This window comes from Mixophyes fleayi, chromosome 6 (assembly GCF_038048845.1).
Source record: "Mixophyes fleayi isolate aMixFle1 chromosome 6, aMixFle1.hap1, whole genome shotgun sequence".
Lineage (NCBI taxonomy): Eukaryota > Metazoa > Chordata > Amphibia > Anura > Limnodynastidae > Mixophyes > Mixophyes fleayi.
This window is the reverse complement of record NC_134407.1, coordinates 1164404-1181705: the sequence shown is the minus strand read 5'-3', so window position 1 is coordinate 1181705 and position 17302 is coordinate 1164404. Positions and strand designations below refer to the sequence as shown.

The following is a 17302-nucleotide window of genomic DNA, read 5'->3' as shown; positions in this document are numbered from 1 at the left end:
TCACCTCTACGCGTTTCATCACTTAGGACTTCATCAGGAGGCGTGTACTATCTATGCCTGAATATTTTTACTATCTGCTACGTGCAATTTTATTGTTTGGAATAAAACTTGTAACTTGGATAATACACCATGGAAGCGCCCCTTCTTTTTTGATGTTTTAGGATAGATATATATATATATAATAGTTGGTAAATAGTACTGTACCACTTTTTACTTACAATAAATTTGGAATTTTTAAATTTTTGTGTATTTTTAAGGTTTGTACATCAAAAATAGGGAGCGAAATTAGTGGCGCTATATAAATAAATGATGATGATGATTTATAGTATATGATGTAAACAACATTCTTGCATGAATGGACGTGAAATTAGACGCTCTTCTAACCTTTCACGTCAGAGTCTGAGAACTGAAAACGCGTGATAATGATGTAGAAGGAAGCAGGAGCCAACGTTTCTTTAAAAACTGTATGTAGGCGCCTCTCAGTATTTGGGATTAGAGCTTGTCTATCAGTCAAGAAACCAAACCTAGCAGAGGTATATGGTAACCTAATGCATGCAAAAGCTGTTAAATAAAAAAAATACGTTTATATAAAGTATGAAATACGTGTTTTTGCCATTATTTTATCAAAATTTTACAAGAAACTAGACAATTCTTAATTCATTGTTAAATCACGGTAACTGTACTAACCATCCCACCATCTACCCATACCAATAACTGGACCACTGTCTGTTCATAAACTCAGTGTACTCTCCAATAAACAGAACAGTTGAGGCCAGGGTCCTCCCTTGGTGATCTGGCCTCCATGGTGGCAGCTGCTGTCTCAATAACTTCCACCTTCATGTGTCCACCTTTCGTGGTCTCCCCTCATTCCAACCGTACCACACCACCAGTAGCGGCACAGAAACGCCAGTCACCAATGGCTGATTTATGATTGGTGACTGACAACGCAGCTGCTAACCTTACAATTCTACCTGTGCCATGGATCTTTTATCTGCCTAGAATTGTATATCCAGCACTGAGCCGCTTTCATGTTTGTATTGTGTATAAGTATGTAAATCAGCCACCCATGGATCCGACTGCGAGCTCACCCCGGACTGATATGCATACACTCATCTGAAGGTTGTTTTTTACATATGGGTAGTGGGTTAATGTCTGAGAAACCGGCACCTATGTAGAATTCACAGAGCGCAGATGACTATGAGGATATGTGAAACCCGCTGCAGCAGTGATTCCCAGGATACAGACACCAAAGGGAACAGATAAGAGACATAGTCCAGGAATCTCACCTTTGTATCTTCTCCAAGTTCTAATTAGGGCAGAAAGTGAAAGCGATCTCACACTATTTCCTGTGGAGAGAGGCTGGCGATGGCCCTAGATACACTGTGATGCCTGGATCAGTGCACAGAATACGCAGGTGTCCGAAGGAGTGAACCACTGTCTGCCCACATCATACCAGAAAGCGAAGAATTACTAAAACAAGCCGTGTTATCTCTAGTAGCAGTAACAAAATCCTGTAACTCAGAATAAAAGTTCCCAGACCTGAGAATGCAATGACTCCATTCACCTGTAATTTCTTCCTTTCGTATGATCTTATACATTATATAAACAGGAAGTAGGGACAAGACATTGATACAATGTTTCATTGTTGTTTCTCTGGTTTGGGGCTACTCTGGCCTTATAATAAGTCTTACAAAGAGGCTGATTGGAGAATAATCTTCTCTGTAACAAATAAGTGACTTTGGTCCCCAGTGACTGCAGCGTTTTACCTTTAGAGCAGCGCCAATATGGAAGCTACAATTTTCCTAAAAAATAAATAGAAAGTAGAGTTGCTGTGACCCATGTGTAGCCAGAGGATGGAGCACAGACTCACCAGCCACATAATAACAGATGTCTCTGTCTAATATAAATATAGTGTAAATACTAAAAACAAGACAACTTTCTTAGTAACTGTTTGCCTTGTATACATTGAACGATCCGCAGCATATAGATGTCTCTAACTCTGACAGTGAGAGCATTGGCTGCACACATACTAAACACTAGAGAGCAGAGACTACCCCAGCTCCTCATAAGAGCGGACAAGCTCACTATTGGGACCCTGTAGCACACAGTGGAGAACCCAGACCTGACAGGCTGACAAGCTCACCTGGGGTGCCAGAGGAACACATGTTGGGGATCCCAGACCAGAGAGGAACTATCAAAAAGTGGACAGACTAGACAGGCACCTCCAAAAGGGTCAAGTTCACTTTGGGGCCCAAGAGCACATGTTAAAGACCACAGACCAGACAGGAACCTCCAAAAAGAGGTCAGGCTCATCTTGGGGGCACAGGAGCACACTGTGGAGACCCCACAATAAACTCCAAAAGGGTCAAATCACAGCACAAATGTCTTACCGACTGTCCTTGGAGCGTTGGGTAAATGTCCAGCCCCCGGTTGTTACTTCGGAGTTGTGCTGTAACTGGACCGTCGGACGATGAAAGCTTCGTATGAGAGCTGAAAGATAAATCACCTACTACAGTCACAATCCAATATGGCGAAGTCAGTATATAATCTGCAGTAAGTACTTTGTGGCTACATTACTATTACTCTTAGTAAGAAATAATCCCAGTACCTATAAAATATAGTATATGTGTATTCTGTACCCTCTGCCAATGTCTGACGTTCTAAGATCATCCTTCTCCAATTCAATGCAAGCAATATAGTAAGAAACACAAACGTAAATCCCCACTCGGTGCTGTGATAGGGAAATAGTATAATATTATCATTGTATTGCTGTTGCTTTATCACTAGGATTACAGTACCGCTGTCATATCACTAGGATTACAGTACCACTGTCATATCACTAGGATTACAGTACCACTGTCATATCACTAGGATTACAGTGCCGCTGTCATATCACTAGGATTACAGTGCCGCTGTCATATCACTAGGATTACAGTGTCGCTGTCATATCACTAGGATTACAGTGCCGCTGTCATATCACTAGGATTACAGTACCGCTGTCATATCACTAGGATTACAGTGCCGCTGTCATATCACTAGGATTACAGTGTCGCTGTCATATCACTAGGATTACAGTACCGCTGTCATATCACTAGGATTACAGTGCTCATATCACTAGGATTACAGTACCACTGTCATATCACTAGGATTACAGTGCCGCTGTCATATCACTAGGATTACAGTGCTCATATCACTAGGATTACAGTACCACTGTCATATCACTAGGATTACAGTACCGCTGTCATATCACTAGGATTACAGTGCTCATATCACTAGGATTACAGTACCACTGTCATATCACTAGGATTACAGTACCGCTGTCATATCACTAGGATTACAGTGCTCATATCACTAGGATTACAGTGCCGCTGTCATATCACTAGGATTACAGTGCCGCTGTCATATCACTAGGATTACAGTGCTGCTGTCATATCACTAGGATTACAGTACCGCTGTCATATCACTAGGATTACAGTACCGCTGTCATATCACTAGGATTACAGTACCGCTGTCGTATCACTAGGATTACAGTACCGCTGTCATATCACTAGGATTACAGTGCTGCTGTCATATCACTAGGATTACAGTACCGATCACTAGGATTACAGTGCTGCTGTCATATCACTAGGATTACAGTACCGCTGTCATATCACTAGGATTACAGTACCATCACTAGGATTACAGTGCCGCTGTCATATCACTAGGATTACAGTGCCGCTGTCATATCACTAGGATTACAGTACCGCTGTCATATCACTAGGATTACAGTACCGCTGTCATATCACTAGGATTACAGTGCCGCTGTCATATCACTAGGATTACAGTACCGCTGTCATATCACTAGGATTACAGTGCTGCTGTCATATCACTAGGATTACAGTACCACTGTCATATCACTAGGATTACAGTACCGCTGTCATATCACTAGGATTACAGTGCCGCTGTCATATCACTAGGATTACAGTGCCGCTGTCATATCACTAGGATTACAGTACCACTGTCATATCACTAGGATTACAGTGTCGCTGTCATATCACTAGGATTACAGTGTCGCTGTCATATCACTAGGATTACAGTGCCGCTGTCATATCACTAGGATTACAGTGCCGCTGTCATATCACTAGGATTACAGTACCGCTGTCATATCACTAGGATTACAGTGCCGCTGTCATATCACTAGGATTACAGTACCGCTGTCATATCACTAGGATTACAGTGCTGCTGTCATATCACTAGGATTACAGTACCGCTGTCATATCACTAGGATTACAGTGCTGCTGTCATATCACTAGGATTACAGTGCTGCTGTCATATCACTAGGATTACAGTCATATCACTAGGATTACAGTACCGCTGTCGTATCACTAGGATTACAGTACCGCTGTCATATCACTAGGATTACAGTGCTGCTGTCATATCACTAGGATTACAGTACCGATCACTAGGATTACAGTGCTGCTGTCATATCACTAGGATTACAGTACCGCTGTCATATCACTAGGATTACAGTGCCGCTGTCATATCACTAGGATTACAGTACCGCTGTCATATCACTAGGATTACAGTACCGCTGTCATATCACTAGGATTACAGTGCCGCTGTCATATCACTAGGATTACAGTACCGCTGTCATATCACTAGGATTACAGTGCTGCTGTCATATCACTAGGATTACAGTACCGCTGTCATATCACTAGGATTACAGTACCGCTGTCATATCACTAGGATTACAGTGCCGCTGTCATATCACTAGGATTACAGTACCACTGTCATATCACTAGGATTACAGTGTCGCTGTCATATCACTAGGATTACAGTGTCGCTGTCATATCACTAGGATTACAGTGCCGCTGTCATATCACTAGGATTACAGTGCCGCTGTCATATCACTAGGATTACAGTGCCGCTGTCATATCACTAGGATTACAGTACCACTGTCATATCACTAGGATTACAGTACCACTGTCATATCACTAGGATTACAGTGCCGCTGTCATATCACTAGGATTACAGTGCCGCTGTCATATCACTAGGATTACAGTGTCGCTGTCATATCACTAGGATTACAGTACCACTGTCATATCACTAGGATTACAGTACCGCTGTCATATCACTAGGATTACAGTGCCGCTGTCATATCACTAGGATTACAGTACCGCTGTCATATCACTAGGATTACAGTACCGCTGTCATATCACTAGGATTACAGTGCCGCTGTCATATCACTAGGATTACAGTACCGCTGTCATATCACTAGGATTGCAGTACCGCTGTCATATCACTAGGATTACAGTGCCGCTGTCATATCACTAGGATTACAGTGCCGCTGTCATATCACTAGGATTACAGTACCACTGTCATATCACTAGGATTACAGTGCCGCTGTCATATCACTAGGATTACAGTGCCGCTGTCATATCACTAGGATTACAGTCATATCACTAGGATTACAGTGCCGCTGTCATATCACTAGGATTACAGTGCCGCTGTCATATCACTAGGATTACAGTACCGCTGTCATATCACTAGGATTACAGTGCTGCTGTCATATCACTAGGATTACAGTGCCGCTGTCATATCACTAGGATTACAGTACCGCTGTCATATCACTAGGATTACAGTACCGCTGTCGTATCACTAGGATTACAGTACCGCTGTCATATCACTAGGATTACAGTACCGCTGTCATATCACTAGGATTACAGTGCTGCTGTCATATCACTAGGATTACAGTACCACTGTCATATCACTAGGATTACAGTGCCGCTGTCATATCTCCTGGATTTTACACGACCTTAGCCCTCCTATTGACTTTTAGTAATCCCTACCTTTAGAATGTAAGCTTCATGGGCTAGGTCTTCTACCCTGTGTCTCATGTCTGCCCACTCTCGTTATCCTCTGTGGTCCTATTTTGTCTAATACTGAATTATCTATGTTAGCCATGCGATTTGTTCTGTCAGTTGCATCCATGCATTTATTATTCTGCTTATATGTACCCACTGTTCTTATCTGTATGTACATATGCAATCATGTTGTATGTTCCAAACCCCTATGTATGGCGTCTTATAAATAAAAGGTGATAATAAGTCATGTACTCAGTGTTCTTTAATTAGTCACCTCTTACATAATACCAATGCTGATAATGAGGTACATATAACATTAGTATTCCTCTACTCTGACAATGGTGAAGTAATCGATCTTTGTGGATTCACATGTAAGGTGGGAGGAACATTGGACAGTTTTATGTGGATCCTGCAGATTAATTTTCAGCGTCCAGACAATGAGGGGATACTATAAAGGAGGAGGAACGGAAACTGCTCTATTACAGACATTTCTAAATCCATTTTCAGATCCCGACACTTTTATAAAATACTGCTCAATATCTCTATGTTCTCTGACCAGCAGGATGAAGGCAGAAACTTAATTTTGTAGTCGGTCAGAGTTTGTTAAGATTAATATTATTAGAGTTTGGGAGTAATTATATTATTTACAGACTAAGGGATTATACGAGATAGTAAACACTGTTTAGGAAGGGGAAATACGTTATGTACATGTATGAAAGTCTATGACAACTACTGCAAAGATAAAATAAGCTTTAGAAAGTAAAAGATAACATTTGATTGGCTGCTTATGGCACCTCCTATTTCCCTTGTATCATGAATATCACCCAGTATGTCAGTAATATTTTGATATAGGGATTCACTGTGCACTATGTCATCTTTTCCCTGTGACGGATGCAGAACTACTGTAGTAATATATGGGTTTCAGTATTTATGTTTATGATGTCTAGAAGTTTGCGTGTTGATTTTTTTCCCTAAGTCATCGTGTGCTGGTATAACTTCATTTATCCGGATATTACATTATTTGTAACTAACTCAATGTCCAGTGCAATAAGCTTCCTTAATTACCTAAACTCCATCTCCCAGGGCCTGTCTAATTACCCATTCCCTGCCCCCAGCGACCTTGCTAATAACTTCTCTGGGTCCTCTGTCGAGGTTCTGACGACACATTCAAATTAAAGGCACTTTCTACATTCACACCTGTCGCCAGCTGCAAATTGAGAAATTTTCACATAAGCTGATTAGCCGAGCAGCCTGTCTCCCCATAATGCACCAGGCTGGCTGGAGAGGTCCTGACAACAAGCCAAGAAATCCCTGTGTGTATAGTGCTAAGAGTCTCTCTGTATAATACATAGGGAGATATATGAAGAGAAAGCAATACGCCTATGGAATGAGTGGTTCAGTGATGAACCCAATGACTCCATTGTTGTATGGAAGAGAGGATGAAGCTGAACGATCTTGTGATCTGTTGTTACACTGTATTGAGCAGTAATATGTAAAATAATAAAGTGATCTAGTTACCGTTGTTCTGACACATGGCTTCCCACCCTGAAGGGATTGGTGGACTCATAACTGGACATCTGGGTTCTGCTTTCTAGCCCCCAGTCTGAGATGTCCTGGCTGTGACGATCAGATCTCTTTGCTTCTTTTTTCCCGGTTACTCTCTCAAACAGGCTCACTTTGTCCCTCTTCTTCCCCTCCTTCTTTCCTTCTGCTGTTTTGGAGAAAAACCCCAGAGATGTACTCCCAGTTCCACCCCTGCCTGCGCTCTCCAATGCCTCAGAATGATCATCATTGGGGGCCCATTGTCTGGGTAATGTTGCAAATTTATGAGGAATAGAAGCACCGAGAACCGGGTCATTGCCGCTTACACCCGTCCAGTCTACTCTAGAGTCATTGCCTTCGTGCGGGTTGTCTTTTGAGGTGTCTGCACTCAGTGTTCTTCTGTGAGGTGACTTGAGGTTTCCTAGAAAATAGTAATGACCCGTAGGAGTGGACAGACTTAGAAAATGGACAGTAATAACAGCCACAATTCAGTAAGTTCGGTTTTGACTCTTAGGGGGTGTATTCAATTAGTTTCCGGTCCGCAGTAACGCGCCAAAACGGGCCGCGAAGGCAATCCACGGTACCGCAATAGCGTGGATTTTCACGCCCACCCCATAGAGTAACACAAGTTACTGCAAACTGGAAAACTAATTGAATATGCCCCTTAGTGCTGGCATACGGTATAAACAGACATGACACTGAGCACATGGCCAGTGACATTTATTACATGGTTAGTAATGATATGAACAATATGGACAGTAACAATACCTTAAACGTCCAGTAATGATATTTAGAATAAGGAACACAGGTAATAATCACATCTAGAACATGGCCAGTAATATTATCTAGATCATGCACAAGACCATGGACAGTATTGTCTGTCAGTAATGATATCTAGATCATGCACTACAGTAACACCTATAACAAGATCATACATTATATGTAGATCATTCACACTACAACAAGGACAGTATTGATATATACAACATGGACAATAATGACATCTTGAACAGGGCCAATGATGATATATCTATAACATGGCCAGTAATTATAGCTAGTATGTGGCATAATAATTATATTTAGAACACGGACAGTAATAACAGTTAGAACATAGCCAATGATGACAACTAGAATGTGGTCAGTAAAGAAGCCTACAACGCAGTCACTAATGACACACACTATCTACAGCAATTTCTGTGGACGTTCAAATCAATAATATATGGGCAGCTGTGGAGCTTAAATTTGTGGACAAAATGTGGAAATGTCTCGTTGAAGGTGATGTTTAGGAAGAATGTGAAACAGCGAGAACAGAGCGTATGCAGCACCTACACCCCCTACCTCCCAAGGGTGATTGTGACAATCTTGCACAGGTAACATATGTAGACATTAATATCAAACTAGTTCTCCCTGACACTGCACAGGGGAGAGAAGAACCTTTCTGAGGCAAGTACGAGCCTTTGTTACAGACGACACCTTGGGGTTTTACAAGTATTATAACTTCCTTTCCATGATTCACTCAACTATTCCCTTTCCTGACACCGTGCATGGACAGACCTCCTGCCTCTCCTTTACCAGCATTGCCCACATCCCTTTGACCTTCTTACCAGTGAGTCTTTTGTTTTCTCTCATGTTTTATAGTCTAATCAGAAATATTTCAGACCTTTCTATTTACTATTATTTATGTACATTATTTCATCTTGTGCTTTATTATAAAATTTGGTTAAAATGGGAAATGATGAGAAAGCTTTAGGACAATGTTGTGAGTTAGATGTGTACTGACATGGAGTGATAATGTAGAAGGGACAGTTGTTGTCATGAACTCACCACTCTCTTCTGCTGAGCTGATTGAGTCTAAAGTCTGCTTGACAGGTAGAGAAGAAGGAGGACCAGTCAAGTCGGACATGGAATGAGCAGAGGATAGGCGCTGAGGTCCCAACAGGAATGGCTTCTTGGGCTTACTCTTGACCTGGCTTTCTGTACCATCAGGGTCACGACTGCTGTGCAGGTCGCTAGTGCTTTGAATAATGGCAGAAGAGGTGTCAGATCCGTCTGTCTTCCTTCCTTTCATCTTGTCCTTCAGACGAGCAAATGGAGAACGCGTCTTGTCCTTCATGGAGAGGTCAAACATACTGGCTGTCATGTTGTTTCTCATAAACTGGATATTGACTTTTAGATCTCCTCGGTCTTTATTTGTCTTCCCTTGCTTTGACTCCAGCTTGTACCACCTAAGTGATATATATACAACGTGTCAAAGAGAAATTAACATCGTCACTGTCTATCATTTATATGTAACATGGTATAATTGTTACCTGCTTATTGCATAGTATTAGTTAACTCCAAAACCTGAATATTTTAGTTCCATTAATACTGTTCTCAATTTTTACAGAAACCTTCCCCTCAGTATCAGGTCATCTTGTCTGTGCTGTAATGTCTGTAGTAGACCTCATTAAGTTGAGCCAGGGATATGACCAATCTGCTGTCTTGAGAAGACTAAGCGGACCTGCCCACCGATTGCACATCCATAAAAGAGAAAACATTTATGTGGCTTTATTTTCTAACGTTGACTCTAGACACTGCTGTGTTTGCCTATTTTCCATTTCTTGGTGTTCTAACACTAACATTTTTCCAGTAAATATTAAGTGCTGAGAATAATTAACAAAACATAATAAGAATTTTTTTGAGTACAGCTCTTACTAATGGCAGAGCTGTCTCCTTTACCGGTGACTCCATAGTCCTCTTCATAGAAGGATGACTTACCGCTTAATATCAGGGAAGTAAATTACAATGATGTTCTCTAGAGGCTCCAAAATGTTTTGTGACTGGAATGGTAAAGGGCTCAGAGGTCATACTGACTGCTTATAAAGCCCTGGCACCCCTTCATGACCTATAACTTTAAATCTCAGTTTTCCACCATTGAAAGCTAATGTTATGCCAAGGGAGGAGTACATCTGGGAAGTACATCATTTACCTTGCCCCCAAAGACAGCCTTTATCATAGAAAATACTGACAGAAAAGTCAGCGCTGCCCCACAGGTCATACCGAAACGGGGTGGGCGACACAGAACGTGTATTACATGACTTGTTCAAGGTCACACGGGACTGATACGGGGATTACAGGTCTCTCTGGTGGGTTCTTCAGGTGTCTGTGACACTTATAGATGTTCTCACAATGTGTTCTTATGTTTAAGAGACTTTGACGACACAGGTTCTAATCCCAGTGTCAGCTGCTCTTGTAATAATCTTCTATACAGATAATGAACCTGATTCATCAAGGAACTCTATGCAAACATAATGTGCGTTGTTTTTTTTTTTTTAAATGCACATAAATCGCGTATACAAACGTCTGTATTCAACAAGGAGCGGATGTATAGATCCGTCTGGTGATGAATACGGGTCTAGGTCCGCTCTGCTCTAACAGACATCACACTGCAGGATACGTACAATACATACGTGGGATATAAACTCACAAAAGAACCACAGGAAGAAATAAAAACGATTCAATTATTGTCACCTGTTAATAATATAGGCATTTATGACAATTTAAAAATAAATTGTCATGAAATATATTATTTAGGATGTAATTAATGTCTACTACTAACATGTATACACAGCCATCATCACTAGCAATCAGCATTTACACCAGACCTGTAGCTGGTGCAGGTGATACGACAGTATAACACATACTTTAGAGGTGACCACAGCTTGACTCAGACGCTGATGTGTGCGCTCCGGATTGGCTCATCCTTACTGTACACTGACTACGTGCATACACCCATTCCCGTCCCGTTCTGGCCCTGGTAGGCTGTGGTAAGGATCCTTTGTGGTCCAAGATCAATTAAAAGCTGCTGCGTTCTGTGGCGTATGGTCCGGATCTGGGCATACGCAGAGTAATTGTGTGGATTATACACTACAAATGCCAGTTGAGGAATCAGGCCCAGTATGTCTCTCTGAGGCGGCTACTTTACAAAATACTTCACGTAATCTTTCATCTGGGCACATGGATATTTAACAACAGGTCACATTCAGTCGACAATGGGTTCAAACCAACAGTTGCAAATATTTGAGTCTGGGGGACTGAGTCAGGGGTATCTCAGGATACGTCCAGCTCCACACCTTCAGCACATACACCAGGTTTATGTACACCCACATACACACAGCCAGGTCATAAGCATAAGAAACATTTATTAACATATGTTTTGATAGGAAAAACATTCATTATTAGACTTGATATCATACAATAGTATAATGCTCCTTTTCATGTACTAATAAAAGTAGCAAAATATATATTTTTAATATATTCCTACACAATCCTATAATATATTCACCACAGAAAGCTCCTATTGGCTGCAGATGTGAAATGACAGTTATCCAATCAGATGCAGCTAGCTAGTGCTGGCCATGTAACAAGCAGCCAGGCCTATGTATGACTCCATGCTGGTCTGGCTCACCCTTATTATACTGGCCCTATGTTAGACGCTTCTTCTATCCCCCCTCTCTAGTCGTAAGGAGGCACGACCCTGCGATCATGAATGTGATCTCTTTATGAGCACTCACAATGCAAAATGTTGTCATTTATGCTACGCAAATGGACGTATGTCCAACTCAGCTTCAGGCCTTGGACCTACAAGCTGGAGAACGTTACTTCATGCAAAACCTCCTAAATTCCAGGGAGTATTCAATTTAATTGGAGAGCGTGACAGCAATGTATTGTGATGTGAAACAGTAACACGCCATCATCCTTCTAATGTAGATGGTGCAGGAGATAGCTGAGCCAGGATGGTGGTCAGAGGAGGCCCCCTCTGTGTTCTGTAGATTCTATCACAACAGTAACCTCAGCTGCACTCATTCTGGGGCAGACGTTGGTATTAGGACATACGCCTCCAGGGGGGTTCTGATGATTCCTGTTAGAGGTGGTCACACTGCACCAAAGGCATCTTCTTTTTATTATTATTATTAATATTTATTTATAAGGCGCTACAAGGCATCCGCAGCGCCGTACAGAGACAAACAAAATCACAATACAATGGGAGACAGCACAGTACAGTAAACACAGCAACAAAGATGTTAGGATTAGATGTTAAGATTCTTAGCACCAAAGATGTGTTTGGGTTATTAGATACTTAATGGTGGTGCAATATAGGGCAGCATTGTAATATTCTGTGGCTATCCTGCACTATCTGCTCAGGACGTGGTTTATAACTGGAACAGACTAGCCCGGGGACTAGAACCTGTGCCTACATAGGCTGTCCAGGGATATTGGTTCGCCACGTACATGGTATATAACAGCTCTGTGAGAAATCTGCTTTAAATTCTTATGGTCAGCTGAATCAATACATTACTGTGTGCATCAATATAAGATAGGACTACCGGAAATATACAGATAAGTTGTATAGAAGATTCTTCTATGTGCTGTGCTCTGGCAGTGGGTTCTATAACTTCTGGCTGGAATAGGCCAAAGTCACCAGGACGCTGGGGGTAGAACCAGTGTCACTAGGAATTCTCTCCAGCATCTTATTTTACCTTAAAGTTAGTGGCGGATAATTACTCTGGAAGGCAGCAGAGAGCTCTCCTCCATAATATAGAGGACATGCTGCTGCGCAAACACAGAGAACAGTATCGTAGAACTCTGAAAGGATGAGGGAATGGGCTAAAGAGAGTTTAGTTGGCACTTCTCTCCCCATGGAAGCTACCAAAACTCTTGTTCACTCCTTGTAATATCTTGTCTTGGTTACTGTGACCTCCTCCTCTTTGGACCAGCCTACTACCACCTTGTCCCTCTTCAGTCTCGGTTAATTTTGCTGGTCGCCTTATTTCTCTCTCCTAGCACTGCTGTCCTCCTTTCACAGTCACTATACTGGCTCCCTATGGCCTAGAGAATTAAATGTAAACTTCTCACCCTCACCTACAAGGCCCTCAGCAAATCCTTCCCCCCTACATTTCCAATACCATCACCACCCTCACTCCTTCCCACCCCCTCTGCTGTGCCTACAACTGCCACCTCTCTACCACACTCTTGCCTCCAGCACTTCACCATGGCTGCTCCCAATCCTCTACTCTCCAAGGCTTCAAGCATGCCATTAAAACTCATTTCTTTATTCAAGTCTATCAGCCAGGGCTGGATTAAGGGAATGGAGGCCACTGGGCTAAGGGGGCCTCCATTCCCCCATGAGGCCCCCGCTGTGAGCCCACCCCCCCAAGCGCTTACCTCTTTCTGTTCTCCTGTCACTGTAGTCCTTCTGCGGCACACTGTAATCTCCTTACTGAGATCTCGTGAGAATGAGACTGAGGGGTAAAAGTATGAAAGTCCGATTTGTTCAACTCGCCGGAAATCGGCGACTTTTCAGCCAAAATTTAAAGCGGCGATGGCTTGTAAAGGCAGACTTACCTTTACAAGCCATTGCCGCTTTAAATTTTAGTTGCAAAGTTGCCGATTTCCGGCGAGTTGAACAAATCGGACTTTCATACATTTACCCCTCAGTCTCACTCTCACGAGATCTCAGTAAGGAGATTATTGAGCGCCGCGGAAGGATTACAGTGACAGGCTCAGCAGCATTGATTGGACCGGGGGCACCCCCGCCCCGAACAATAATGCCGTTAAGAACTTTCAAGAGCCGCCTGGATGCCCGAGGCCCCTGGGCTGTAGCCCAGTTAGACCTCTGGTTAATCCGGCCCTGCTATCAGCCCTCCTCCTCCTCTGCAATCACCCCCACTCGGTAACACCCTATTTGTGTCTCCCCCTTTCTTTTAGGATATAAGCTCTCACAAGCAGGGCCCTCGTACCTCATGTTCTCCTTTTAACATCCCATCACCATCTGTATCTCTAGGCTGCTTCCCTGTCCTGCAAATAGCTTGATCTACATTAGCAAGCTCTCCCCGTGTAATCTGTTAATTAGTAGATGTCTGGTCTTTGTATTATTATGTTTTATTTTCTATATTTCACTCATTTGTCATATATGGATATAACATTCCAGAAATATTACTGTTATGAATGTAGCTTTTCTCCCTCTCTATATGGCTTCCGCTGTATTGTAAACAATCATTGATTGTATTAGCAATAATTAGCGGACATTGGTCTAAAGCCTGGGACAGTGACCAGAGGGACATCACTAAGTAAGGCTGAATGCTGTGTAAGGGAGATTATATAATGGCACCTGTGTTATGTCTCGTTCCAACTGCGCTAACTGGTAAGATAGAGACCATTGATCTCTAGCGTGGTCAGGGCAATCAGTACAGAATGAACATACCACACCTATATACACTGATAATAGCCGCTGTAAAGTGGGATAATTCAGATAACAGTGATCTTCGTTCATGTTAGAATAATAAATAAAATAGGAATATATTTATTATTTATTTGAAATACATTAGTAAATAATAGTTTGAGGATCACATTTTTGTTTATGTTACTGCAACATTGTTTCATTTCACATAAAATGTGTCCTTCCATTCTGTGACATGGCTCCAAGTAGCACTTTCTAAATCATATGAAGATATTGGCCCCACCCAGGGAATGAAAAAATTGATTTGTGTCATTTGGGGCTGACATGGTCTCTACTGCAGTTGTCAGAATCACTGAACCCGATGCCTGAGTGATATGTCAGTGTAGTTTGTACAAGTTGTTTTCTGTTTGGACTCAACGCTCACTATGTCAGTCTGAACGCATAGACTGCTGATTATAGATACTTTCAGCCTGATTCTTGTCGGACGTATGTCCGTTTACATGGCATATCTTTTGTGACTCCAGAAATGGACATTACACCAATTAGCACAATTCATATCCACATGAAAGTGTCAGAACGAAGGAAGGAAGAACTAATGTACGTTAGGTACAGTGAGGGCGTTTCAACGGAGATGTGGACAATTCAAGTCCTGTGTTTGTACAAAGTACGCTTGTTTTTAGCCTTGGCTTTTAAAGCCGCTGGTATATATGTCAAACGACATTGATGACTAATACGGTATAGTCTTTGAATTCAGATTACACTCTTGCGTCTCAGTAGCCATCACAGAACAACTGAAACTAAGATATACTCTCTAAGCGCATTGTATGCACTGTACATATTGAAGTAATCTTTATTCATGTAAATAATTTAAAACAAATTATTAAAGGAAATTTATATTTGAATTTTTTTAAAATGTTTTATACTGTTAACAGTTATTTGAATTAATGATAAAATACAAGTTCTATGTGTTCTGATGTGAGCTGTTATTGTACATACACATGTACTGCACTCTGTGTGTCTACATACGGTACAGACAGAACATGCTTAGTGCTTACACCCAGATTCAAATCGAAGCTTGTCTTGAGATGAATATGTCCAGAACTATGCCCAAGTTGTGTGCTCTTTTTTTAATTTCGGAACTTATGCCCAAGTTGCTTTTGGGCATAAATCAGGCCCAGGGCCGGTGCTAGGGTCCTTGGCGCCCTAGGCACACTTTCACATCCGCGCCCCCCCAGGCACACTTTCACATCCGCGAGATGGGTCAATTATTAGACATGGCGGGTACTATAGGAAAGTTGTCAGTTGCAATGAAATCAATAATTCTACCAGTGGTCTCCAGCTCTACAGGACTCAATTGTCAGGAGTTGTGTGATCCATAGGAGCCTGAGATAAGGTGGTGTCACGGCTAAGATAATTATGGATCCCCAGCCTCTACTTAGGTGGTGATAGTAGAGGGTGGTGGAGAAAGGACACAGTGGAATTGAAGTTCTTAACTTGAGAGCATCACAAGGAACAATAACACAAACGATGATAGTGTGTTGCAACTTGATGTATTGATAGAAGATACAACAGCAGTTATAATAAAATACAATTGTAATCACAGATGCACTTCAGTTGGTAACCAATGGCAACAGCATATGAAATAGACAATATAACAGTTCAACGCTAGATGGTAATAGAACACTTTGATTCCACACGAAACACACAGCAGATGAAGGTGAACCACTGACACAGCTAAAAGTCTGATGAGAATAGTATGTAGACTTGGCTGATCCAAACGTATAATATGATTGTCAGGATCTGCCTGCAAGCCCCTTGCAGTACATACTGCTTTGCTTGGCAGCTCCTGCCTTTTGACTTTATTAGTGTGTATTTGCAGCAGTACCTCTGATCACCAGAGTTGCTGCTATCTTGCCTTTCATGTTTGCATTAAGGGTTAACACTTTCTCCAATTATCCCATGCACCTGGGTGTGTTTTCTTTTCCCTTATATATACCTGTTCCTCCCAGCAGTCATTGCTGGTTATTGTTGTCCCATCCTGTTGTCACATCCTGAGGTTATTCTCTGTGGTCACTTCCTCCTGTTTGTGCTCCTGGATTTATGCTGCTGGAGATCTATTTCAACATACAACCTGCTGACCTGTTCCTTATGTGAACCTGGGACTTATCTGTGCATTTCCCTGTGCATGCTGCCTGGAATATTTCCTCACCTCCCATTTACCTGCAACTGCTGTATATCTGGTAAATTCTGCAAGCTATTATGTCATCAACTGTTCATACTCTCCAGCAATAAACATTGTTTGTTTTTTCACCTATCCATGGCTCCTTAGCTGTATTTCTACATTGATCCGTGACAATGATTCACTTTAGCAGGTGGTTATAGGTATCACAATAGTTCATATAGCGGAACAAAGAACGTTATATGCTATCCAGAAACTTGGGTAAGCAGGAAGGTGTTGCCTAGAAGTACAGCGTGATAACGAAATCCAAACTGAGCGTAGAACTAAAGGTCACAGGAGATCCGGTTAACAGGTAAGCGAGAGTTCATCACAATTAGACGACAGCGGGTAATGCACACAACTTGTATTGAAGTAGAGGCTCCCGGCTTAGCAGTATATTCATATTAACAGTCCAGCAATAATAATCAGCAGAATAATAATAGCCGTGCCAGACATAGAACCACAGATGACAAGAGAACT

At 42.0% G+C, this 17302-nt stretch overlaps 2 protein-coding genes across 8 annotated transcripts in view; one reads left to right on the top strand and one right to left on the bottom strand.

Moving 5' to 3' along the window:
- LOC142160698 (uncharacterized) overlaps positions 1–17302 on the top strand; it is a 302469-nt gene that overhangs the window by 251830 nt on the left and 33337 nt on the right. The gene's annotated exons all lie outside the window — the stretch shown is intronic.
- The window catches only part of RAB11FIP2 (RAB11 family interacting protein 2), a 35091-nt gene that overhangs the window by 7440 nt on the left and 10349 nt on the right, over positions 1–17302 (bottom strand). Inside the window, exons 2-4 of the mRNA XM_075215565.1 lie at positions 9210–9610; positions 7362–7806; positions 2391–2490 (exon numbers count right to left, since the gene is read on the bottom strand). Of these exons, the coding sequence (XP_075071666.1) occupies positions 2391–2490; positions 7362–7806; positions 9210–9610 (946 nt within the window). The remainder of the gene's footprint in view (positions 1–2390; positions 2491–7361; positions 7807–9209; positions 9611–17302) is intronic.